Source organism: Esox lucius, chromosome 18 (assembly GCF_011004845.1).
Source record: "Esox lucius isolate fEsoLuc1 chromosome 18, fEsoLuc1.pri, whole genome shotgun sequence".
NCBI classification, from domain to species: domain Eukaryota; kingdom Metazoa; phylum Chordata; class Actinopteri; order Esociformes; family Esocidae; genus Esox; species Esox lucius.
In genome coordinates this window covers 812288-839008 of record NC_047586.1, presented here as the reverse complement: position 1 = coordinate 839008, position 26721 = coordinate 812288, and the positions used below count along the sequence as shown (strand labels likewise).

The 26721-nt window shown below is 44.0% G+C and overlaps 3 protein-coding genes and 1 long non-coding RNA gene across 5 annotated transcripts in view; 1 reads left to right on the top strand and 3 right to left on the bottom strand.

Annotated features, from left to right (window-relative positions):
* snx17 (sorting nexin 17) overlaps positions 1–3333 on the bottom strand; it is a 28163-nt gene extending 24830 nt beyond the window's left edge. The window contains exon 1 of the mRNA XM_010901490.4: positions 2549–3333. Coding sequence (XP_010899792.1) covers positions 2549–2608 — 60 coding nt within the window. The 5' untranslated portion in view covers positions 2609–3333. The remainder of the gene's footprint in view (positions 1–2548) is intronic.
* Positions 3334–4033: 700 nt separating this feature from the next.
* atraid (all-trans retinoic acid-induced differentiation factor) lies at positions 4034–9013 on the top strand. Its single transcript, XM_010901492.5, has 7 exons — positions 4034–4224; positions 4640–4776; positions 4994–5062; positions 5167–5238; positions 5345–5466; positions 7661–7761; positions 8011–9013. Exons 1-7 carry the CDS (start codon positions 4129–4131, stop codon positions 8113–8115), a joined length of 702 nt encoding a protein of 233 aa, XP_010899794.2. The 5' UTR covers positions 4034–4128; the 3' UTR covers positions 8116–9013.
* Positions 9014–9500: 487 nt separating this feature from the next.
* On the bottom strand, positions 9501–17006 carry eif2b4 (eukaryotic translation initiation factor 2B, subunit 4 delta). Of its 2 annotated transcripts, XM_020056137.3 has the most exons (13): positions 16929–17006; positions 16325–16362; positions 16006–16186; positions 14387–14617; positions 14044–14126; positions 13061–13152; positions 12366–12480; positions 12105–12181; positions 11678–11780; positions 11264–11391; positions 10823–11000; positions 10533–10713; positions 9501–10244 (listed from the first exon to the last, which is right to left on the bottom strand). In XM_020056137.3, exons 1-13 carry the CDS (start codon positions 16948–16950, stop codon positions 10045–10047), a joined length of 1629 nt encoding a protein of 542 aa, XP_019911696.2. In that variant the 5' UTR covers positions 16951–17006; the 3' UTR covers positions 9501–10044. The 2 variants fall into 2 exon arrangements, with proteins under 2 accessions (XP_019911696.2, XP_028970582.1); XM_029114749.2 differs by lacking the exons at positions 14044–14126; positions 14387–14617; positions 16006–16186; positions 16325–16362; positions 16929–17006 and adding an exon at positions 13403–13989.
* Positions 17007–18086: 1080 nt separating this feature from the next.
* LOC109616862 lies at positions 18087–21023 on the bottom strand. The gene is made up of 2 exons (XR_002198146.2): positions 19892–21023; positions 18087–18412 (listed from the first exon to the last, which is right to left on the bottom strand). It is a non-coding gene; the product is annotated as an uncharacterized LOC109616862 (long non-coding RNA).
* Between the last annotated feature and the right edge of the window lie 5698 nt (positions 21024–26721).

Below are 26721 nucleotides of genomic sequence, written 5' to 3'. Positions count from 1 at the left end.
TTTTATATCAGGCCTTCATTTGACCTACATGTAATGTGAGGGCTTCATTAGACTGACATAAAACCGACAAATCATCATATCAATGTTGCATAAAACGGACTGCAATTCAAAATAAATTAAAAAGGGTTTTGGAATATCAAACCGATCGCAGCACACCTGCAGCATAATAATTATATCAAGTCACATCAGTTTGGAGTCGGGCTCTGCTTCACTAATAGCTTAAAACTGTCCAGATTTCAAAAGCTGCAGGGATCTTGGATTAACCTCTATAAGTCATCCATCTCCTGACAGACAGACATACCCTTCGCTGTACGCTGCGGCATGCACTTCTCTTTTCCTACTAGAAACCACTTCTAACTACATTGCACTGACATTACTGAAGGATCCGTATGTCGAATGTATTGTCCGTGTGGAATCTAGGTGAATTACAGCAACAACAGTTGTTGCAATTCATCAATAACATTTTGATGCAAAAGGTTATTGACGTCAATGAGTCTTGAGGGGTTGCCAAGCCATTCCCAAACAATGTCTAATGTACCAGTCGCTGTCTAAAGTCCAGACAACTGACAATCTACAAAGGACAGGTCATCCCACCAAATTCAGACCAAGACGTGATTGAAAGATGCTCACAGAATTCTCACAGAACCCCTGGGTAACATCTAGTATCTACAGGCTTCTCGTTACAATCAATGTTAAAGTGCATGAATCAACGGTCAGAAAGGGACTGCAAACCTGGGCTACATGGGAGGTCAGGATGAAAGAAGACAATGCTCTCTAAAAAAGAATATCAAGGCATGACTGATGTATTCCAGACAACACCAGGGTTTAGACCCAAACTGCTGGTACAATGATCTCTGAATTCTATATCATACCAGAGAATTCTTGAGAAGAATGTAACACCATCTTCTGCTGAAGCTCAAATGAACTTGGATCATGCCACAGGACAATGATCCAAGACACACAACCAAATATACAACAGAATGGCTCAAAAAGAAGAAATTAAGGCTTTTTGGATGACCAAGAAAACCCCACAATTCTATGTTAATGAAGCCTGCACCACGTGCAAGAAAGCCCTCAAACACGACACACCTGAAGCAGTGTAGAGAAGACTGTGCTCAAATCCCCCTGTCAATGTAAGAGACGGACCGTCAGATACAAGAAACAGCTTCATAAAGTTATTTCAGCTAAATGGGGCAACACCATCTACTGCAACTAGGGTTGTATTTAAATTCTCCACACTATGAAAATACCTTTCAGTTGAGGAAGAAATTAGTGCAGCCAGTGTCATTTATTTAATTGAGTTACCTTAATCTGTCATTAGTATTGCAGTAAAACTTACATTCCCAAAGGTCTAAATATGTTTGTTTTTTTAAAACAATAGTGTCCTTTCCAGGGGTGCACTTTATCACATGTATAGTTGACCAACAGAAAAAAGCCTATAAAAAATAACCTTTGGATCAGCGTCTGCTGACTAAATAAAATGTAATTTTCCCTTGACTATTTCCAGCTATATCCGTGTACAGATCTTAGACTTAGCTATTTTTTGTTAGCACAGTGTTGATGTTGTTGTTGGCTAAGGTTTAATTCCGTACCTTAGACATAAACTAATGACGCTTGTGGTTACGTCTTGAAAGGAGAAAAGCAAGTCTGAATGCGCCAATATCGTAGTGGTAAACCTCAAATCCGGGAGACATTATTTAACAGCCTACTCAATCTCTTTAAAACAAAAGGGACATTGTGTTGTGTCAGGTCAAGCTGTCCCAGGTCCATGTCGGTGCTTCATAACCAGCTATGCAAAAGCCTTGACTGTTCTTCGGCATCACAGAGTACATTCAAATCATTCTGGAACAATTGACAGTTGAATGGTGACCTGCTGCGCTGTGTTTAACCAAAAAGATTTAGCAAAAGGTTAACATGGAACTTGAAAAAACTCAAATAGTCGGTTTCGTTAATAGCTGGCATTTATTTTGGTGTGTATAACACACCATGAACTTCCACATATTTGCCATGAAAGATGAGCTTGTGGTTAATAAAAACACCAATCCCGGCTTCAGTAGGCCTGCAGGGTGGCAAATTGACAACCTGACTGGAGGGAAGTGTCAGCTGACACGGATGAAGGTGGCAGCTGCGTCATAGGGTTTCTTGTCAAATAAAACTGATGACATTTCTATTGACTTCGGGAAATTAAACTGCTGTCCTAATAGGCTTGATGTTATTACCATTTGTTAACTTTATACTGAGGTCGATCCATATGTCTTGATTCAACTTAATGCCTGGTAATGGCAATGGGATGATTGCCCAAATTAAGTCGGGGTTAATAGATCAATATATCAATGATACATCGCATCATATACATGAATGCCTGGTGAGGTACTGTTTTGAAAGTACTGTCAAGTGCTTTACTTGTATCCAGATTCCGGCCAACCTGTTAAGGCAAAAGACTCTCGGGGGGGGGGGGGGGGGGGGGGGTCTGCAATGGACTTCACATGCTGGAAAACTGCAGTAAGACTAGACAGCATCGTGAACACAAAAAAAACCGAGAACTTACCACATATGTTGAACCATTTTCACCCGAACGAACTTCCGTTTCGGGAATGGAGAAATGCATTTTATATTTTAGATAGTCGAACTGGACGACAGGTCCACTATTCAGGATGAAAACGCCACCACAAATCTAGACGAAAGTCTACGGCGATTGCTTGATAACTATAATCATAGGATGGACGAAGAAAGTGGTCTTGCACTCTTCCGCTTTCAGTCGGTAATCCACGGTGTTCCGTTCGTTGTACAATATGAAGCGACGAAAAACGTCTGATTTGTTTATCTTACAATTCCTGCGGCAATGTAGACTTCTAAATTAGTATAAAACTTCTCCCACGTCAGTGCCCTAAACTTTTCCCCACTACCGTCCCCGTAGCAGCCATGTTGCAGATGTAGGTAATTTCACCTTCATTGTTAGCTGTACCATTCTTTCTTCGTCCCTGTGCGTGTAGAAGTCCAAAAAACATTCACTGTTGGGTCTGTTACAACAGCAACCAGTTTCCAATTCGTGCTCACAATTCAATTCACTTGCGTAATCAACAGAACTCTCGGATGAAAGGGCGCAGTTTGCTCCAGAATCCCTCGTCACTGCCCTAAATGGTACACACGTCTGAGAGAAAACAGGCACAGATGTGTTGTATTGTTTTTGCTTTTTTCTGGGTCTTGACGTTTCCCAAAATAGAATGCATTGACGAGCAAGCAGTTCGGCCAACAGTCGGGATGTGATCCAAACAATCAACAAAAAACTGGCTACATTGCAGCTGTTAAGCAATAATGTATCGGAAGTGTATCAAATAGCTCAAGAAGCATTGCAACAGCCCTCGAGTCCAAGCCATTTCTGAGAGAGGGGACAACATTCATTTAAAGCATTATACATTCATGATTTGCATAATTTTAACTAACTTAAAATATATAATTTTGTTTTAGCGATTACGACAAACGAACACGAATCTTTCGAACAACATAATCCAGTAATCACTAGATCGTTAACTATCTTCCTATCGTTTTTTGACGCTTTACTGGTAATGGTATGTTCCAGAAAGCGTCAGCACAGTCTGACGATGGTGCTTTAGAGCAGATGTGAAGTCGTTCTTTTTAGCAGATGCGTTCCAGCTTACTTCAGTGCCCAATGAAAATGTTTGCTTTGTTGTATCATAATTATTACAAAAAACTGTTAAATACTTGTATATGTATATTATATATTGCATAGTTTTTATGTTCCGGTCTACTTTATGGGTGGCTCACCCATTAACTCAATTGTAAAGGTAGGCCAATGCGAAAAGGTTGCGCAAAATGTAATGTCATGACGCATTGGTTCCTCCAAACACTAATTTTTCCTTTCATATTTTAGTTTTTCCTCATTAGCGTGAACATTTTAACATGCACAATACACATCATGTGTGGAAAAAAATAACCAAAGGTATTTTGACATTTAAATCTAACACATGCTTACTGGTAAAAAAGGAACGAGTGAAGGACATTAGTTATTAGAATGTGTGTTGAGACCGGGTGAGACAATTTGGTTTTATAGGCCTATCACATGCCTATATCCTATCCTGTATGGTCACATGACTTGCACCGTCAAAAATGAAAGCTGGATGCAGCCAGCAACAGAATGCAGAAGCGGTCTTATTTATCGTTCATTTGTGCTTATTTGGTGGTTACCAACTGACTGAATTACAGGTAAGGGGACGTTTGGGTTATCAACCCAGTGGTGAATTGCTACAACATATCAGACATCCGCTACAGTGAATGCGGTTGATACGGTAGGTCGGTGTTGTTGTTAAAGCCGACCTGCTGCAGGAATCGGAGTCATTGTTTATACCCTTTGGATGTGTTTCGGTGCAACACTGTTCTGTAAATTGTAACTGATACGATAATAAATACATAGGGCTGGTACATGTAACTACACTATAATAATAGCCTAATATCCCTGCTTAAAAGGAAATACATAGCCTAATAGTCTGCGCTATAGACTACTGACTGAGATTTATGGCTTGAATCTATTGGTCAAAAGATGACTGGACTGGAAGATGTATTTGGTTTATTGTTAATAAAGGCGTAGTTAAACACTCGTGTCGTTGTTAATCAACAACAGATATGTCATCTCTGCAACGGGACAGTGCAGAACGGCACCGCAACGGGACAGTTCTGTTCCAGGTCTGGCGGTTTGATTGACGGGCGCTGCTGCCTGCGGGGAAAGGAAAACACCAGCAATGTTGTCTACGTCATCGGGTAGGAATCTGTTGTGCTTTGTCTAGGATTTTTGTTATCTTAAGCTGTTGATGATCTGGGGGACCAACAGAACTGCCCATACAACAAACACTGTTTTATAACAGTAACATCAGACATGCATCAAATGCTTAGTCACTTAATATCTCATTTTCAATGTATATGCATTTGTTGTTTTATTGTGTCTTAAACTATTAATTCCACTACGTTCCACTGTCAGGTTGGATCTGTCAAACTGCTCCCTAAGTCATGTTGAGAACCTTCAAGAGGCATCCACTGCTGCAATGATGTATGGGAAAGAAACGACCACCTTCATACATCAGTATATCCCTGTCATGTTAATGTATTTAATAGGTCTTTGTCAGTCACTGTCTTTATGCTCATCTTCCACAGAGATCTCTCAATGAACCTCCTTCTGACTCTGGATGATTCGCTGTTTGAAGGCTTTATCCAGTTAGGGAGCCTGTATGTGCAATTACATGATTATTAACTATTTATGGTGCCATATTAGAATTCAGTCAGAAATTAACTGAATAATTCTATTCATTTTTTTGTCTTACGACTTGGTAAGGATTCTTCCTTCCAACCTGGTCTGCCCAGGTGGCAATGCATCGTGGGAGAAGGTGGAGGTCAAAGGGGAGACTGTTCTTTGCGAAGGACAGAAGGACATCTGCAACCAGACTGGACATCTGTGTAAGTTACTGGCTTAGTGAACTATGAAGGGAATAAGGTGCTGTTTGGGATGGATCCACTCTTTAAGGCCAAGGGTTGCAAGATGGTTGTTAATGTTTTGAATAAAGAACAGCAAAGTCCTCATTCCTACTATTTAGAACACGTATAACAGTGGTTGGATGGATTCCACCAAGCACCTGTTCTCAATACAGGACATTTTGGGACTGGTTAGGCAGGTTAGCCAAAGTGTTAAGAACCTTGGGCCAGGTTAAAGTGGCTACACCAGGGCTGGGGGGGTTATAACAGGCACGGTGCTACACCAGGGCTGGGGGGGTTATAACAGGCACGGTGCTACACCAGGGCTGGGGGGGTTATAACAGGCACGGTGCTACACCAGGGCTGGGGGGGTTATAACAGGCACGGTGCTACACCAGGGCTGGGGGGGTTATAACAGGCACGGTGCTACACCAGGGCTGGAGGGGTTATAACAGGCACGGTGCTACACCAGGGCTGGGGGGGTTATAACAGGCACGGTGCTACACCAGGGCTGGGGGGGTTATAACAGGCACGGTGCTACACCAGGGCTGGGGGGGTTATAACAGGCACGGTGCTACACCAGGGCTGGGGGGGTTATAACAGGCACGGTGCTACACCAGGGCTGGGGGGGTTATAACAGGCACGGTGCTACACCAGGGCTGGAGGGGTTATAACAGGCACGGTGCTACACCAGGGCTGGGGGGGTTATAACAGGCACGGTGCTACACCAGGGCTGGGGGGGTTATAACAGGCACGGTGCTACACCAGGGCTGGGGGGGTTATAACAGGCACGGTGCTACACCAGGGCTGGGGGGGTTATAACAGGCACGGTGCCACACCAAGGCTGGGGGGGTTATAACAGGCACGGTGCTACACCAGGGCTGGGGGGGTTATAACAGGCACGGTGCTACACCAGGGCTAGTGGGGGCAGTTCATCCCCCCTCAAGCATTTTAGTATTTAAAAAATCTGAACTGCCTTATTATTCTGAAGTCATGAAAATCTAAAATTTTCTTAGCCCACCCATGTATTGGTCAAGCTTCTCTTTAGCCCAAAATCTTGACGCCATGCCTGCCTGAGCAAGACAGTTCACCCTGTAGCAGTGGTAGGTGCAGTTCACCCAGTAGCAGTATTAGGTGCAGTTTACCCTGTAGCAGTGGTAGGTGCAGTTTACCCTGTAGCAGTGGTAGGTGCAGTTCACCCTGTAGCAGTATTAGGTGCAGTTTACCCTGTAGCAGTGGTAGGTGCAGTTCACCCTGTAGCAGTATTAGGTGCAGTTTACCCTGTAGCAGTGGTAGGTGCAGTTCACCCTGTAGCAGTATTAGGTGCAGTTTACCCTGTAGCAGTGGTAGGTGCAGTTCACCCTGTAGCAGTATTAGGTGCAGTTCACCCTGTAGCAGTGGTAGGTGCAGTTCACCCTGTAGCAGTGGTAGGTTCAGTTCACCCTGTAGCAGTGGTAGGTGCAGTTCCCCCTGTAGCAGTGGTAGGTGCAGTTCACCCTGTAGCAGTATTAGGTGCAGTTTACCCTGTAGCAGTGGTAGGTGCAGTTCACCCTGTAGCAGTGGTAGGTTCAGTTCACCCTGTAGCAGTGGTAGGTGCAGTTCCCCCTGTAGCAGTGGTAGGTGCAGTTCACCCTGTAGCAGTGGTAGGTGCAGTTCCCCCTGTAGCAGTGGTAGGTGCAGTTCACCCTGTAGCAGTGGTAGGTTCAGTTCACCCTGTAGCAGTGGTAGGTGCAGTTCCCCCTGTAGCAGTGGTAGGTGCAGTTCACCCTGTAGCAGTGGTAGGTTCAGTTCACCCTGTAGCAGTGGTAGGTGCAGTTCCCCCTGTAGCAGTGGTAGGTGCAGTTCACCCTGTAGCAGTGGTAGGTGCAGTTCCCCCTCCAGCAGTGGTAGGTGCAGTTCCCCCCTCTAGTTTTCAAAATGTTATGTTTTTTTATCACCCCAAAAAGATTTAATTTGTACCAGATCTGGACCTCAGGCCTTACACTGCCCACTCAGGCTGTACAGGGTTATATTATTAATAATTGGTCCCAGGTCACAGCTGTAAATAATAATCTATTCTTGGCATAAATACCTGGTTAAATAACTGTATTGTTAATGTTCTTTTAGTAATGTTATATTTTCTCTTTAAGATACGTAGTATAATGTTTCCTAATTCTCCATAACATGGCTTCCACTATAGCATTGACCTGCCCTGAGAACTCCCTCTGTTCTGCCGATGGTCCTGGTTTATTTCAGTGTGACTGCGTCGAAGACTTTCATGGGTACAAATGCCTACGAGAGGTGTGTCAGTACAACATATTATTCCAGTAATAAGCTTTAGAGCTAGGCTAGGTCCATGTAGTTTAGTGGTATATATCACCACTGAAAGGTGTCATATATAACACATATATATTTGAGAAGATTATCAGTAACAATGTTGATTAGTTGTTGAAGAGTCAGAATGAGATTGTCTTTGTGAGGCGGTCTGTTTTCTGTTGGTAACATATTGAGAATGTCTTCATGATGTGGTCTGTTTTCTGTTGGTAACAGGGACAGTTCCCAATAATCCAGGTCTTTGGGCCTCTAGGGGCCTCTGCATTTCTGGTCTCTATCCTGCTATGGGTTACCCAGAGACGCAAGGCCAAATTGGTCTGAGGTTCTACCCACTTCCCTAGTCTGAGGCCTGTTCCTGGGACTCTATGGAAGATACTGATTAATGAAATGACTGGGGAAATGCTGACACACTGGACTGTGGACACCAGACTCCAAGGCACTGACCAGTTAGCCCTTCCTTGGCCCCAACCACCACACAGATCAGCATCTATCAGCTTCAAAGCAGATGATCTCAGGTGAACTGACAAGCATTCGTGCTTATTTGATTTTGAAAGGATTTTGGAGATGTGGATGAGGTAAAAAACATGTAGGCACAGTTGCTTGTATCGTTTCCTTTTCAGGACACAATCGTATGTTTACATTTATAACCTGTTTTGATATGAAAAGCATACTGACAGAAATGATTCAGCTGCTCCTCATTTACCTAGCGATCAACAGCAACTGGAGAAGATTGTTGTTAGATTTAATAGAGAAAATGTGACTAAGACATTAGGGGTCAGATTCCCTTAAAAAGTCATAGCCCTGGGGTGAAAAGCAATTTCAATATACTCTCTTCTCAGCATGTTTTTAAAGCCGGAGTAAATGGGCTTAACCAAACTGTTAATTGAACAAGGTCAATGAAGCATGTGATGTAACCTTTGCATGCAAATTGTAGTAGCAATAAAATTAAGTATAATATATTTTTTTTTTAACTGATATTTAAATGTACTGTTTGAGTAATGAATTAGGGACAAGAGCAAAGCCAATTGCTTTGCTGAGTGCTGCTAGTGTTGACTGGCTCTTCAGTATATATTCATGCTATCATTCTAGTTGGTTACCTTCTGCATTTAATCTTGGATTAGAAAAATGTGATGTGCTAACTATGGATTTCAGGTATTTGTACTGTTATGTAGAATGAAGTTAAGATATGGTGTAAGAATAAAATAACAGAACAAACTGCCTCATGCTCAGTTCCTATTTAACTCTGGACCTGCTGGTTCTGCCTCACTGACATCCAGTCCTATTTAACGCTGGACCTGCCTCACTGCCATCCAGTCCTATTTAACTCTGGACCTGCTGGTTCTGCCTCACATCCAGTCCTTGCTGATTTTGATGTCCCACAAAAGCCCTCTGGTTTACAATGGCAGCATGACGAACAACTATTAGGGGAAAACACTCACTTCTTCCAGCAAGCTTGCAGGGCTCTGATAGTGTAATTTATAGAGAATAGTCTAAGGCTCTGATAAAATAGTGCACTATACAGAAAATAATACTCCAAGGCTCTGATAAAATAGTTGACTATATATAGAGAAAAATATTCTAAGGCTCTGATAAAATAGTGCACTATACAGAAAATAATACTCCAAGGCTCTGATAAAATAGTTCACTATATATAAAAATATGCACCAATGGATAATAATAATTGCAAATAACACACAGCAACTATATAAAAAGCATTAACCAGTTGAGATATCCATTTATTACATGCCAAAAGCACTGAGTGAATGTGTTCAGATTAGACACGCTGTTTAGTAGACACGCTGTTTTTGCTTGAGGCCAGACCAGCCACCCTGTTCCTGGAGAGACCAGGGGTAGAAGATGAATACCCCAAATCAGAATTTATTGTGTTGAATTTAATAAAGACCAGAACTGAGATGGACTAAATAAAACACTCCAGGTCTTCCAGTGGTGTTAAAACAGAAACCTGTGACCCTTGGTCCTGACCATACGATGGATGCAGCCTAGCAGGTAAAAACACTGAGCCAGAACCAGACTTCCAGTCCGACAGCCCTTTTCTACTCACTGGCAAGCTACTAAGAATGGGGGCAGGTGTCTAGCAGGCCTACACATTCTCAGTGATGTGCCAAAATGGAGGTCAGAAAAGGGCAGGTCCAACTGGAGCCCTTGACAGTGGCCGGGCCCTGGTAGTGTACTACAGAGGGAATAGAGTGCCATTGGGGCCACAGTGTCACCAGCATCACTCCCCTCTCCTCATTGGTCCACGTTTTTGACCCGAAGTACGACCGGAACCGAAGTGCAGGGGATCATGCCCAGATCTGTGATGACCAGGTCAACAAAGTCCGGCGGCGTGACATCATAGACCAGGTTCAACAGCCCCAGAGTGCTGAGGTCATGCCAGTCCTCCAGCTGGGTTTTCCCCTTCCGGGTCACCATCAGCTCATCAGGGTCGTCTGACGGGAAACGACGGGACATGTCAATGTTCAGAAATAGTATTCAACTAAAAATGTTGATGGTCGAAGTACAAATCCACATCTGTGGACTAGAATTAGCCAAATTCAGAGAGTAGAATGTTTTATCCATTAGTTTAACGAATTTGGTTTTCGGGACTCCTAAGAGTACGTGTTTAGTTCATTTGGAAAACGCAGCTCTAACAGCTTTAGGAAGACAAAAATATATTGTGATTTTTTTTATTTACATGACAATTAACTGAAGGTAGTTCAACTAGTGAGTCACATTACCAAGCTCGTTGGACACAAAAGAGTCAGTCTGCACCCTTTCGCAGAACTTGTAGGTCTCGCAGCAGACCAGGACAGGGACGTTGAAGGCCCGGGCCACCAGAGCGATTTGAGACGTCCCCACGCGGGACATTACGTACCCGTTAGCCAGCAGGGCATGGGCACCCAGGAACACCTTTGAAACCTGTTTAACCATTAATCACAACAGTGAAATGGAAACATTTGTAGGCATACATACTAACATAGTTCAGGCAATGCCATTTCCTGTTCAACAGGCCGATGTTCCCGCCCACCTCAGGGAGCACATAGGACAGGGCAGAGATGAGGACGTAGGTACAGCTGATGCCAATCTGTACCAGGCGCCTCAGAGCCTCCCTCCCCTCCAGCCTGGGCCGGCTGTCCACGACAATCACGCGGAACTTCCTGTTCTTGTCAAACGCCTCGCAGAGTATGTGGTTCACCAGGGACGAGCTACGAAAGAGACAAGAGACAGTGCTGAGTACTAACCTGGTCCCAGATATGCAATGGAGGCACAGAAGGGAGAGACTTGAGTACCGTCATTACTGGCTTTTAAATCAACATCCAAACAGCTTTTCTCAAGACTCAATTTTTTAAACCCCACATGGGCTCGCAAGGCTTGGTTTGGGCAAACACTGCCCTAATGTGGCACAAGACTTAAAGACTGGACAGATTATACAGAGGAAGTCAGACAGGACAGGAAGTGAGACTGTTACCATCCATAAACTAGAATGACGTCTCCGTCGCTGATCTTCTCTATGGCATATTTGGAGATGGCCTTGGCCGCCAGAACAACCTTCTCATCAATGTACTTGTCTATACACTCCAGCAGCTTGGTCTTCGCCTGTGGACAGAGACACAGTGACCCATATACAATCAGTGACACACACACGTAACGCTGACCTAAGACTTAACCCAGCCCTAATGGCTAACCTTAACCCATAACACCTAAACCTGAATGAAATCCAATGCTAGCACTAACCCCAGTTATGAGTCTGACCTTGAACCTAAACAAACTAAGTCCTCAACAAAAGGTCCTGAAATGGCAGGTTTTTTATGTTTCACTATCTTTGTGAGGACAAACGGTTCGATCATTTAAAACTAAAACCCACCCACACACCCAAACTCACCTCCTCCTCTTTGTACTGACTAGGAATATTGGAAATTTCTTTCTTGATGTACTTTATAGCGTTGCCCATGCTTGCAGACAGGGGGCGACACTGGTTAAGGAAACTGAAAAGACAAAACACCACATTAATTTTCAAGGCCTGTTCTGATTGGTTGAAATCATCATCTTAGATCATTTTAGGAGTTGTAGTACAGAATACAGAAACGCAGATGTGTTTGTTTTTGTAGTCAAGCTAATATAGATGTATGAATGACTGGTCCCCTCCTGTAAGTTAACCTAGTGTCCATATAGATACACCCATCTACTATCTGGTAGGACCTTTTGCCTCCAAAACAGCCTGAATTATTTGATGCATGTATTCAACATGATACTGGACAGAACAGGGTTGCCATAAAGGAGCATCTGCTAAATTAGAAATGTAGAAACACCTGATGTAGGGCTTTAGCTTGTTGACCAGGTCTCTGGACAGCTCCTCATTGGGAGGTGTGGAGTAGTCCATAATAACCTGCACAAACAGACAGGAAGCCAGGCAGCCAGGCAGGCAGCCAGGCAGGCAGCGGTTAGCTGGGATGAAACCGGTAAATGTAGGACAGCTTGAAAAGAAACAACAGCTATGATGAATCCATACACATCAACACACAGCTAGTTCCGTTGTAAGAGCAGGTCTGGGGTCAGCCTTTGTAAGGTACCTGTTTAAAAGCATGCAGCAGGGCTACAGAGCGAGCGTTGGATCCAGTCACGATCCCCTGGGAGTACTGCAGACCCAGACGCACAATGGAGGGGTGGATCACTGAGGAGGGAATGCTGATCACACAGACAGCAGCAGTCAATCAATGATCACATCACTGAACCAATCAATAATCTGTTGACCAGGCCCAACCAATCATCATCAATCCTACCCTAGAAAGACCACTGAAAAAGGTTGGATAGACAGGTATTACCTCAGTGTCTGGGTGAGGGCCAGACACACATTACCTTAGTGTCTGGGTGAGGGCCAGACACACATTACCTTAGTGTCTGGGTGAGGGCCAGACACACATTACCTTAGTGTCTGGGTGAGGGCCAGACACACATTACCTTAGTGTCTGGGTGAGGGCCAGACACACATCACCTCAGTGTCTGGGTGAGGGCCAGACACACATTACCTCAGTGTCTGGGTGAGGGCCAGACACACATTACCTTAGTGTCTGGGTGAGGGCCAGACACACATTACCTTAGTGTCTGGGTGAGGGCCAGACACACATTACCTCAGTGTCTGGGTGAGGGCCAGACACACATCACCTCAGTGTCTGGGTGAGGGCCAGACACACATTACCTCAGTGTCTGGGTGAGGGCCAGACACACATTACCTCAGTGTCTGGATGAGAGACAGACAGGAAGTTACCTGAGAAGCTGGGTGAGAGGGGCTTTGCGGCTGTACTGGTGCAGATGTGAGAACAGGCTGACTTTGTAGCCGTAGTCTGACCTCAGTGGGATCTGAAACACACAGACACGAATCTCAGAGGTCAATAGAGGATAGATCACAAACCTGCACAGCAATCCATCCTATGGTCCTACTTGCTGCAGGTCAGCAAATCGATGTCTGTCTCAGAACGTTTCCTTGCTGCCAGGTTACAGCAGGTCACTAAGACAGTTGCCATGGTCACACCATCAAACAAAACAAACTGCTGTATAAATAACCAGTCAACATCACACAAAGTGGACGCCAGACCTTGAACCCTGGTACCTTTTTGGCGGAGCTGTGCGGTCGTGTCTGAAAGAAACGTAAGGTACAGAGAGGAAACATCCAGTAAGGCACGAGGAGTGAGGTCAGTGGGGGAGGTTTGACGGGTTTCCTGACAACATCACTGTGTCGTCCTTAGCAGGACCCCTCATGTCTACTGAAACCAGGTGTTTCATATTGTTGGCTATAGAGGAATTAGATGTTGATTTGGGGTGGGGACACCCAGCCTGGAAATAATCCGGTAAAAATACCGACAATCGACAGAGATTGATTAGCCTCAGTGGCACCGGTGAGTTTGCCATGCAGTGGGTCTGCCATGCAGTGGGTCTGCCATGCAGTGGGTATGCCATGCAGTGGGTCTGCCATGCAGTGGGTCTGCCATGCAGTGGGTCTGCCATGCAGTGGGTATGCCATGCAGTGGGTATGCCATGCAGTGGGTATGCCATGCAGTGGGTATGCCATGCAGTGGGTATGCCATGCAGTGGGTCTGCCATGCAGTGGGTCTGCCATGCAGTGGGTCTGCCATGCAGTGGGTCTGCCATGCAGTGGGTCTGCCATGCAGTGCTCGGAAAAAGAAAGCATCCTGTACTGTAATCCTCTAGCATAACCCTCTATTGTAATCCAAATACAACATAAGAACCAACCTGCTGTCTCTCCAACTTCTTGGCCAGTCTTTTCACCACTGCAGGGTCGTCCACTTGGACGTGTTCCGGAAGTCTCTTCACAACTAGTGAACATGAGTAACATCACAGCACCTCCTTGAAAGTAACATCAATCTGTTTTTTCAGATGGCGATATAATTAGAACAGGCCAGATTAGGGAGGCAGCAGTGCTGGTGACTGGTCATGTTGAACTGCCCCCTAAATTCCAGCCTGGCAGACAATAACATTCTGTCAAATGATTCTGTGCGTTTATGTGAAGCAGCAACACAGTTCAACTGGCCCGGTCAGGGTCAGGGTGAATACGTGTTGGGTGCAGCAGTTGTACCTGGGTTGAGGTCACTGGCTGGGGCCTTGGTCTTGCTGCTGCTGGATGAGCCCTGCTGTTTAGAGGCCCTGTCAGCCTCCTGCCTTGCTCTCCTCTCAGCCTTCAGCTCAGCTTTGCTCTTAGCAGGCTTGTCTGCCGGGGAGGGAGCCCCTGAGGAGGAGTGGGAGGGAGCCCCTGAGGAGTGGGAGGGAGCCCCTGACGGGGGCACTGGTATCGGTGCTGAGGCAGGCACTGCAGAGGAAAAAGACATGAACAGAACCACTGGATGAATGCTGGAACAGGACTGACTGTTCATTCATTAATGGGACCATTGGATGAATGCTGGAACAGGACTGACTGTTCATTCATTAATGGGACCATTGGATGAATGCTGGAACAGGACTGACTGTTCATTCATTAATGGGACCATTGGATGAATGCTGGAACAGGACTGACTGTTCATTCATTAATGGGACCATTGGATGAATGCTGGAACAGGACTGACTGTTCATTCATTAATGGGACCATTGGATGAATGCTGGAACAGGACTGACACTTCATTCATTAATGGGACCATTGGATGAATGCTGGAGCAGGACTGACTGTTCATTCATTAATGGGACCATTGGATGAATGCTGGAGCAGGACTGACTGTTCATTCATTAATGGGACCATTGGATGAATGCTGGAACAGGACTGACTGTTCATTCATTAATGGGACCATTGGATGAATGCTGGAACAGGACTGACTGTTCATTCATTAATGGGACCATTGGATGAATGCTGGAACAGGACTGACTCTTCATTCATTAATGGGACCATTGGATGAATGCTGAAACAGGACTGACTGTTCATTCATTAATGGGACCATTGGATGAATGCTGGAACAGGACTGACTGTTCATTCATTAATGGGACCATTGGATGAATGCTGGAACAGGACTGACTGTTCATTCATTAATGGGACCATTGGATGAATGCTGGAACAGGACTGACTGTTCATTCATTAATGGGACCATTGGATGAATGCTGGAACAGGACTGACTCTTCATTCATTAATGGGACCATTGGATGAATGCTGAAACAGGACTGACTGTTCATTCATTAATGGGACCATTGGATGGATGCTGGAACAGGACTGACTGTTCATTCATTAATGGGACCATTGGATGAATGCTGGAACAGGGCTGACTGTTCATGCATTAATGGGACCATTGGGGGAATGCTGGAACAGAACTAATGACTAACCTAGCTGTTTTAAAATACTTGTTTTATAGAAGTTTCAGCTAAGAATAAAATAGGAGCTAATGGTTTTACTAATCAGACAATGCTATTGACAATTAAAACAGTTGGCACAGGACACATACTGTAGATACAATCAGGTTTAAAGACTTAGCTAGCACTAAAGGATGGAAAGACCTCTCATCTGTGTAGTCCAGGAGAAAGGTTTGATAACATAGGTAATCATATGCATATTGTTAGGTTCTATTTTCAAAGCAGCCAGTAAAAGGACAGTTACTTGAAATATTATCCAATTCTGAAATGCTGCATTGTGATGGCAATGAGAGGCGATTTTCAGGTGGGTGTAGCTTGAGTCTTACATCACACAGAGTAGCTCTATGGTACCAGGACGGATATTACCTTTCTGTGTTGGGGACTGTGTTGACAGCACCTGTGATGCAGACAAGGGGTCAAGAGTCTTTTCTCTCCCACTTTTTTCAGACGAACCCTTGTCATCCTTCTTTTCTTTCTGTTTCTTCTGCTGTTTTTTCTCTTTTCTCAGCCGTTGCTTTTCCTCTTTGGTCAGCTCCTTCTCTTCATTCTACAGGTAACGATTAAACCAAATGGAGGAGGCCATGTTGAACCATATCGGCATTGAGAATTACGTCCATGTTCTCTGATTTTGAATAATTTGTTATACTAAGTGGTCTCCGTATCTTTCCGTTTAGGTATTACTTACCTTTGCGCGTACTATTTCATTTTTCCTTTCAGGGCCATCTGTAACAGATTGAATACAGCGTCACCATGGTGGCATGACGGGAATGTACGGACAGAGCATCTTCATGCTACAAGCTAGCCAGTAGTTTACTAGCTAGTTAACCAGTATGACCGATAAGGGATCAAGTTAAACTCCTGGATAAATCAGTATTTAGGCGGAGAAAAGCAGTTATATCTACGGTATCCTCTGCCCTGAATCTGGAAAATACTTTAGTGTTACTATTCTATTAAGACTACTTTATAGTCCATGTGTGTTTTAAATGTTTTACACTGGTTCATGTATCAAACACTATGGATGATGCAATATAAATCGGCAACATGTAACGGTGGTGATTCAGTTGACTAAAGCCACACGATAGCTACCACGGCATTACCATCACTTCGCTAGCCAGTTAGTTAGCAATGCTAACAACAACTTCAACACACATTGACCGATGTAACAAGCTGACATTCACCACAAGTCGCACAAGCTACCACGTTAGCTTCTACCGGGATATTCTACCTGAACGGTAAATATAACTATTCTATATAAAGTGTGTTGACAGCTGTCACTTTTACAGACTCACTTGCTTCTCCACAGTCCGCCATGTTTACGATAGCTTCAGCAGGAAGTGGCAGGAACTTCACGCATTCAACTCAGAACTGGTGTGAGGGGAAATCAGGAGTGCCCTCTGGCGGCTGAACTGCCTGGGTCGACAAGCGCCTTCAAGTCAAGCACTTGTTGAGGGAATGTTCATCCTTAACTCTAAAACATTTATATGGCCAAACATTTTTTCCGACTTTATAAAATCCGTCCTTCAAATCCCTCATTTAAAGAAATATTTTAAGTCTAGTCAGCTCCAATAATAGAATTAGAAACGGCTTTTATTTGCATTCTATGGGTTTAATGAAGTACTAGACAAAACATGATGTGATTAGTAACTGGAAGCGATATTTGAAGTTCTCCTGTGCTCCTTAAGCACTTGTAGGACTAGTTTCCCCAGACACAGTCCAGGACTTAAAATAAACCCTCATTGTGAGCTCTCCATTGTGCTGTCCGTTGAGTTTAGTCCAAGATTTGGTTTCTGTTTCTAGCAAGCCAGCCCTCGGTTTGCTGCCTAGCATACCAAATAACAAATATATATATATATATGTATTTAAAACATATCACTGTACACCTGTCTTTTTAGCCGCCAGTAGTTTCTGTATTAAAACGGATGTTTTTCACAACAATAATTACATATTTTCCTAATTAACCATTGTTTTTCGAGAGTGTTTCGAGAATTCATGGGACAGCGTGGAACATCATTTAAAGAGGGGGATCAGATGCCCAGAAGCCCAAACAACGAATGTTTCTATATTATAAATTTAGATGTGTGAAACTCATATTCCTTAAGTGTTTAGTATCTTTAATTAATGTACAGCTTGTTTGTTAAATGTAAAGGCAGGACAGGCCCTCTATATTCATTTGCATTGAGCTAACGCCAAAAGGAGTCTCTATCATATTTACATATTACATTTTCATAACAACATATTTATAAAAAAAAAATTTAGAACCATTTCAATCTTCAATATTTTATTATTTTCGAACAGAACATAAAAATCAGCACCACACAAATACTTTAAAAGTAACCGATGTGTACAAAAAAAGACAGTACATTTACTTGGCTTCAGACACAAAGGCATGCAGCAGTTTTAGTCTACATCTGCTACTCTGTCTTTCATTTCTGTTGTCAGTGTCTGTCTGCTGACTGAATGCACCACGCAGTAGCTGGTTGAAGGGGACCAAACCTCACTGAAACACCTGACTTGGTTCCGTTTGACCAGCCACAGCATGGTGTGCTGCTTCAGGATGAGAGGTAGGACAGGACAGAGAGAGACAGAGACAGAGAGGAGAGATGAAATAGAAGTGCAGAGCGGGAGAGAGAGGAGTGCAGAAAATGGGGGGTGGAGGGAGAAGAGACAAACAAGGGTGTGGAGAGAGAGAGGAATAAAGAAGGTGAAGATAATAGTGAAGAGGATATTTTGGATCCATGATGTCAGGGACCAGAAACGTCCTCTTGTCCCTTACCTGTTTAGGGGAGAGAGAGAGAGTGAGGTCAGTAAAGAACACAACTTGGCTTGAGTTATGACACGGGACCATGGAAAGGGGATATCAATTGATATGGAGTGGCTGTCATCATCCACACTACAGTGTTTCTGAGTACTATTAAAACTGGAAACGGATCAGGCCATTAATGCTGGCCAATCAGTTGGTGGAGTGGACAGACATTGAGACAGTGATGTTACCAAGCAGAGTAGACCTCTCCTACACAACAAGGTACAACCAGCCAATCATGTTTCACCCAACACGTCTCACCACAAATCACAGCCCTTCTACTAACCACTCCCCCTGTTTACTAATCCCTGCCCCTGTTGCTATAACAGGGGACAGCTGTTCTGTCCATCCCCCTGTCTGTCATCTAAAAAGCTCGGCAGGATTTGTCCTCTGGGTCACTGGCTGAAATCAGGTTTCTGTCCCAAATTGCATTCTGCACCCTATGGGCAATAACCATTAGGAGTGGCCTACTGGGGGGAAAGAGTGCCACCTGGAACCCTGCCAGGCTTCTGAAGCTCTATGCCTAATGACCACACGTGTCTGGGCTGAAGGAGACATCATGAGGAAAAGCCTTTTCACCTGTTGGCTGGGACACACACACAGACACACACAGACATACACGCACCAAACCTAATGTGACTATTATATCAAAATATTTTAGATGGCTGTAGGCCTTCTAGACAGTAAAATACATTTGTAGACTCCATTCAGTCATCATGCGGAAGTCTTCTCAGTCTGGCGCTCAAGTCCTCTTGTAACCACACACTTCCTTACATTCCATAACGGGAGTATTCATATGGGGATATAAGGAAGCATGTCTTCACAGGAGGCAACCGCTGGAGCACCTGCTGACCAGCCAGCCAGGAAGAGGACACAAAGCCCTCTTTCATTACCACAGACTCAGAGCAGCGTGAGGGACGCTAACTCAGCCCTAACAGGGGGTAACCGTGAAGAAGACAGGATCGTTTCTGAGGTTCCCTCCATAATCTGTTTAACAAGATGGCTACTATAGCCTTCTGAAGGTTTCATAGAGTATTTACAGCTGTAAGGTTTTGAGTTAGTTAGAATAACAAAAGAAGGAAGGTTGAAAAAGGAGGCTGAAGTCTAATGCCATTCCCTCAAATTGCACATGAAAATACTTTTTCCTTTTAATGGTAGTCAATATTATCAGACGTGTTAAATGGGTAAAGCAGATGTCATATTGGATGACTGCCTGCTTCTCTGTCCCTCATGGAAACCTTAGACAACACATGTTTAAATAACTCACACTGTCAACTACCAAATAAAGGTCACCAGCCATGACATTTGCTCAACATTGTGCAACACATGAAACCAAATAACAAATGAAAACGCAAATGAACAAAACTGGCCAGCTCAAACTGGTGTAGGTATGGACATTGTATAAATTGTTTCACTGTTTCAGAAAATTCACAACAGAATCATAGTCTTTACCTTCTCTGTGATTCACCATGTTGTCAGCATCCCAGCGTCCTCATCATCTCCACTTGTGTGTGTGTGTGTGTGTGTGTGGCGAAGAACCGGCACCGGCTGAGCTAAGTAAGTAGGCCATGCAGTTGTCCCTATTCTAAACAGATGAGATTTCACTGAAAAACGCTGGCTTCAAATACGCCTCTTCTCTTCTCTGCATTAAGTTCTAAGAACCTTGATAGAATTCAAACTTGCAAGAATCTATAAGCCAAACCAACAGCCGAATATAACATGGTCTCCTGGAATCCAAGTCATACCTCACCTGACAGAAGCACCACTTCACAACTCTACCCCCTCCTCCTCTCTAGCTCCTCAAGAACATCCCTCTCATCTCACCTGAAAGAGGTGTGACGTCCTGCTACTGTCTCACTGTGTTGCTGTCCCAACATCATAAACCACATAGCGAGATCTAGAGAGATCACTGGCCAACTGTTCCAACACCTGCTCCTCTTCCAGCCCCCCGTGGTTCAGCAAACCGGGGGATGGGATTTGGAGAGGAAACACTATATGATTCAGTGAAAGGTATTGGATTATAAGAACTTTCTGTTTGGTAGAGACAAATATACTGAAAAAATGTATCCTACGCACATTCAATTACAACCGGAACCTCCTGGAAATGTTTTAAACATCAAATAGCTAAATATTAACTATCAAAAGGTGTCCTTGGAAAGCTGAAAATAACAATTCCACAGAGAATTTCACTACCAAAACGTTTTCCAGCTATCTACCAAACCTAGTCCACAACTTGGCACAGACAGCCAACTCCTCCTAGTCCTCAAGCATTCTAGGCCTGAACTAGCCCAACTCCTCCTAGTCCTCAAGCATTCTAGCCCTGAACTAGCCCAACTCCTCCTAGTCCTCAAGCATTCTAGTCCTGAACTAGCCCAACTCCCAACCGAATATCCCGTTCTAATTGACTTCTCTCTCTCTCTCACCTTCCCTCCCTCCATCCTTCTTTTCCTGTCCTGTTCCAGCCCTCCAGTCCTCAACGTCTCCCTCACTCCCTGCACGTCTCTTACTCCTTCTAAACTCCTCTCTCCTGCTGTACCATCCTGTTGTTCCCTCCTCTGGCGGTGGATTGTGCCCAGATCAGGACTCGTCGTCTGGCCTTTTCTATCCCCCGGGCCTGCCCCCTCCCTGGCCCCAGAGCGGCAGAGAGCAGCGGCCTGACACCTGTTGATGTCCCTCTGAAGCCTGGGTCTGGCCTGCGCCTTCTGTCCAGCCCAATCAGATCCTGACAGGGGGCAGCGAGCCTGTGAAATCACACCTCTCAGCTGTTCGCACTCGGGCCGAGACACCCTAAACCCCCCTCAAACGCCCGACCCCCCCAACACCCTAACCCCCCCCTCAAACCCCCCAACCCGCCTGCCCGTTGTCCCCTACTTCACACCCCCGCCTATTCTGCCACCGGATGTCAACGTCTCCTTTTGAAAAAAAGGAGAAATAAACGGTAAGGTGTGGTAGGGCCCTGGAAATAAACGGTAAGGTGTGGTAGGGCCCTGGAAATAAACGGTAAAGTGTGGTAGGACCCGGGAAATAAACGGTAAAGTGTGGTAGGACCCGGGAAATAAACGGTAAGGTGTGGTCGGGCCCGGGAAACAACTGCTCTTTGCTGGGGGCATTTTTATTGGTTTGGGGGTGGTACAGTCATGTTAATCAGAAGGGCAACAGCAGTCCCTGACACAGCTGAAGAAAAGTCAGGATTTGGGTTCTCTTGGTTTCCTAGTTGAGGGTCATGCAGCGATCTGATGAGGACATATTCTGTCTGAGCTCTTTAGCAGCTGCAGTACAGTAGGTATCACAGTAGCAACCAATGAGATTTAAGTATCCCAATCCAATTGTTTTGTTTCTTTAGTCCATCTAAAGGATGTTTTCACTCCCTGTCTGATCGTAAACCTGATACCTGGTTTAGAAGTATGTGATTAATTTTAATTTTATAATTTATAGTAGTAATTTACATTAGATTCATTATCGGATCAGAGAGAGAGCCACATGCCACTGATTTGGAAACAGTAGAACATTATTCACCAACAAATCATGCATTCGTAAATTCAGTGCTAATAGGAAAGCATAGTGATTTTTTTTCTTCTAAATATGTTGTGAGTGTTGACATTTTATTCCTGTGGGCCACACATTTGGCACCTGTTTCCTTCAGTGGAACAGAAACCTGTCAATCAACCGAAACAGTCCTTTCCACAACAGACCCTTAAATTATCCCAGTGAATGTGAAGTATAAGATAAGCTAGTCCCCAGTCGAAAGTTCTAATAGCCAATAATGGAAGTCCCAACAGTTTATAGTCCAATTACTCTACCAGGTCTATTCATAAAGATGGGTTACAATTTCCTTTGCCTAATTGTCTAGGGTAATTGAGGTGGAGGAAGAAAATGGGAATTTGCGTATTGCTGTTATTCAACTTTATTTTCTACAGGCTCCCTAAATTAGCCCAAGTGTTGATCGTAGAAGAGAAGTGTCTGGTCGCTGTGGGAACGAGACCTGTGATCACAACCCTGTCTAGATTGGTAGCACAGCCAAATTAAACATGAATTATTATGTAAAATAAGGCATCGTTTCTCTGTGGTTTATTCCCTCTGTTAGTGTAAAAAGGCCCTTAGACTTTCTGTAGATCTCCCCCTCAAACAGCTCTGAGTGGTGATCCATCTCAGATCTGTCTGGATTGCAAGGAATCTGACATGTTCTTATGACTCCATGAAACAAGGCGATAAATTCTAAATTGGCCGCAGCAGGATGTAAAACAACCCATGTGAAAAGGTGACTGCTTAGCCTTTTGAAATATGATCGAACATTTGGTAAGATACTAATATGATGTAACATCGGACATGTGTATATGTGATTAACTATATATAGTATAGAAATCAATAAACTGATGATGATTAAGAAACTGTAGGAAAACACATGATAGAAGATACTGGAAATCTGTTTCCCATGTCTTGTAACCTGTTACCTCACCTCACTACTTTGTAAAAAAACACAGTTCATTTGTTACTGCAGTGGTCTGAATTACAGTATTGGTTTCTATCTATTCAGAAATACTCAGTGGGTCAATAGTGCCCCCTAGACAAACATCTTGTCAGCATGTAGCCAAAAGACACCAATCTGTCTTCAGTGACAAAAATATGAATCAAACATTTATAATGAACTCTCCCAGTGCTGCCTCTAGGGGGCACTATTTTAAAAGCGTTTTTAGTTAAAAAATTTAGTGGAGGCCGGAGGGCCACTTTCCAGACGGAATGACATTTAGCCCTAAGCTGAAACTAACCTATAATTACTTGTACTAATATGTAACAGTCATAAGCTGTTTCCTCTCAATATGACGGCAGGTTGCAAAGCGTCACCGAAGCTCCACACCATGTAAAGACATCCGAACTGCTTCAGTGACGGAACCGGCCAGAGCTCGCTGAGTGCCAGAGTGGGGTTAGTTCCTGTCCCCGTGCGTGCATGCTTGGCAACATTTTCCTCTTCACCAAGCACAAGCCTCAGTGCTCAGCGGCTTCACGAAGGTCAACACCTGTGTTCCTAAAACGGTCCCAACATGGTTAGAACCAGGGCCTCATTCACAGAAAGCTCCGGCTCTAAAAGGGTCTCATGCTGAAACTCTAAGCTCACACTATTCTAGAGGCACTCACCACCCACAAATAGCATCACAGCTTGTTTCAGAGTCCCAAATGACACCCTGTTATATAGCTAGTGCACTATTTCGACCAGGGTCCATAGGGTTTTAGGGCCAATGTAGTGAACTATATAGGGATTAGAGTGTCATTTGGAAGCTATTCCTGGTTGGTTTCCGTCTACCCCGCGTCGTAAGAAGGATGTCACTAGATTAAGCAGTTGTTTGATTTTTCTATTTCCCAGGCCATGTGGTCGAGGGAGAGCAGCCGGGAAACCAATGAAACACTTCCAGTTACGTGGAGTATGTGCTTGCAGAAGGCTTCACCAGGCCAGATATATCGAGACAAAACCATATCAATGTTGTTGGCAGCTACTGATGTCTTGGCTGTTTAAGTAGTGACCACAAAGGGCCCAACACAGGGATCTCCTGTAGGCCAGAGTCCTCGCACCCTAACCCTTATACAGTGGATATAAAAAGTCTACACACCCCTGTTAAAATGCCAGGTTTTTGTGATAAATCATATCAGAACTTTTTACACTTTTAATGTGACCTATAATGTGAACAATTCAATTGAAAAACAAACTGAAATCTTCATTAGTGTGCACACCCTCTTATAACTGGTCGATGTGGCTCTATTCAGAATTAATCATATTCAAACTCATGTTAAATAGAAGTCATTATACACCTGCCATCATTTAAAGTGACTCTGATTAATCACAAATAAAGTTCAGCTGAGAGCTTCCAAAGCATCAGAGGGATCTCATTGTGGAAAGATATCAGTTAGGAGAAGGGTACAAAATAATTTCTAAAGCATTAGATATTCCATGGAACACAGTGGAGAAAATATGGCACAATAGAGACATTACCAAGAACTGGACATCCCTCCAAAATATATGAAAATACGAAAAGAAAACAGGTCAAGGAGGCGTCCAAGAGGCCTACCACAACATTAAAGGAATTTCTTGCAAGTACTGGCTGTGTGCTACATGTGACAACAATCTCCCGTATTCTTCATATGAATGGCCTATGGGGTAGGGTGGCAAGACGGAAGCCTTTTCTTACAAAGAAAAACAGCCAAGCCCACCTGAAGTTTGCAAAAACCAACATCAAGTCCCCCAAAAGCACATGGGAAAATGTGTTATGTGTTATGGTCTGATGAAACCAAAGTTTAACTTTTGGGCTATAATTCCAAAAGGAATGTTTGGAGCAAAAACAACACTGCACATCACCCAAAGAAAACCATTTCCACAGTGAAGAATGGTGGTGGCACCATCATGCTTTGGGACTGTTTTATTTCAGCTGGAACCAGGGCCTTAGTCAGGGTGGGGGAATTATTAACAGTTCCAAATACCAGGCAATTTTGTCACAAAACCTTTAGGCGTCCATTAGAAAACTGAAGATGAAGAGGAAGTTCACCTTTCAGCACGACAACGATCCAAAGCACACATCCAAATCCACAAAAGCATGGCTTCACCAGAAGAAGATTAATGTTTTGGAATGAGCCCAGACCTGAATCCAATTGAACATCTGTGGGGTGATCTGAAGAGGGCTGTGCACAGGAGATGTCCTCAGAGCGTTTTTGTAAAGAAGTGTGGGCAAATATTGCCACGTCAAGATGTGCCATGCTTAAAGACTCCTACCCAAAAACACTGCTGTAATAAAATCAAAAGGTGCTTCAACAAGGTATTAGTTTAAGGGTGTGCACACTTGTGCAACCAGGTTATTGTTTTTTTCTTTTTTCTTTTTCCCCCTCAAAGATTTCAGTTTGTTTTTCAATTGAATTGTACACATTATAGGTCACATTAAAAGTGGAAACATTTCTGACATGATTTATCTTTGTCTCATTCTTTTACATCGCAAAAACCTGGCATTTTAACAGGGTTGTGTAGACTTTTTATATCCACTGTAGCTTACAAGGGCATATGCGTGCAGGGCAGGATCTTTCACGGTTGCGCCCGCACACACTCGTTCACGCTGCGAGGGGAAGTGTCATTTTTGACAAGAAATGGTTACGCTGTTACCCTGGTGGTGCTCGCTCGGAACCGAAGGATGAGAGGACCGTCGACATATTAGGAAACGGGCAGATATCCATCTAAAACCTACAATCATAGTAAGTATAGCAGCTTCAAATTACGCCAGCTCAAAACTGTTGTTATTTTGTATTCTTGTATGAACACAAAACAATAACTGGTACAGATGAGAAAAAACATTTGTGTTCAATCAGTCCTTGAAATAACCTGGCATTTTAACAGGGGTGTGTAGACTTTTTATATCCACTGTATAGTAATATTTTAGACCAGAGTCCTACCACCCTATTCCCTATATAGTACACAACTTAGACCAGAGCCAAGCACCCTATTCCATATATAGTACACTACTTTAGACCAGAGCCCTAGCCCCATATTCCCTATACAGTACATAACTTAGACCAGAGCCCTAGCCCCATATTCCCTATATCGTACACTACTTTAGACCAGAGCCCTAGCCCCATATGCCCTATATAGTATGCTATTTTAGACCAGGGACCTAGCACTCTATTCCCTGTATAGTACACTACTTTAGACAAGAGTCCTACCACCCTATTCCCATTATAGTACACTACTTTAGATCAGAGTCCTAGCCCCATATTCCCTATGTAGTACACTACTTAGAGCAGAGCCCTAGCCCCATATTCCCTATATAGTACACTACTTTAGACCAGAGCCCTAGCCCCATATTCCCTATATAGTACACTACTTTAGACCAGAGCCCTAGCCCCATATTCCCTATACAGTACATAACTTTAGACCAGAATCCAAGCACCTTATTCCTTTGGGATTTGTGTCAGTAATGCTTTGGTCAGGTAGTGCAGAGTTAATGCTCAGCAGGATATCATGTTGTTGTGAGGATTATGTTGTGTCATTGCCAAGTTACTGTCCATGTTGTGCAACTCAGATTGGATTGGGCAACACAATACTTCCACTTCAGTCTTAAACTGTCCAATAACATTGTAATTATCTAGCAGACACTCTTACTCAGAGCGACTCTCACATGCAGTTAGGGTTCAGTACCTCGCTGATGAGCACAATGACCAGATGTGTCACCTTCCTGTGGGATTCAACCCAGTGACCTCTTGGTTAGTGGCCGACTAGGCTACTGGCCACCCTGTTGGATGAGAGTCACATC

Bases quoted from the DNA above. Each gene is read 5' to 3' on its own strand.
- atraid (XM_010901492.5), top strand. From the start codon at position 4,129: ATGAAAGCTGGATGCAGCCAGCAACAGAATGCAGAAGCGGTCTTATTT. The intron at 5,063-5,166 runs GTATGGGAAAGA...CATCTTCCACAG, and splicing joins GCATCCACTGCTGCAATGAT to AGATCTCTCAATGAACCTCC. The intron at 5,467-7,660 runs GTAAGTTACTGG...CTTCCACTATAG, and splicing joins CAACCAGACTGGACATCTGT to CATTGACCTGCCCTGAGAAC.
- eif2b4 (XM_020056137.3), bottom strand. From the start codon at position 16,950: ATGGCGGACTGTGGAGAAGCAA. The intron at 16,187-16,324 runs GTAAGTAATACC...CGTTACCTGTAG, and splicing joins ATGAAATAGTACGCGCAAAG to AATGAAGAGAAGGAGCTGAC. The intron at 14,127-14,386 runs GTACAACTGCTG...CATGTTCACTAG, and splicing joins AGCCAGTGACCTCAACCCAG to TTGTGAAGAGACTTCCGGAA.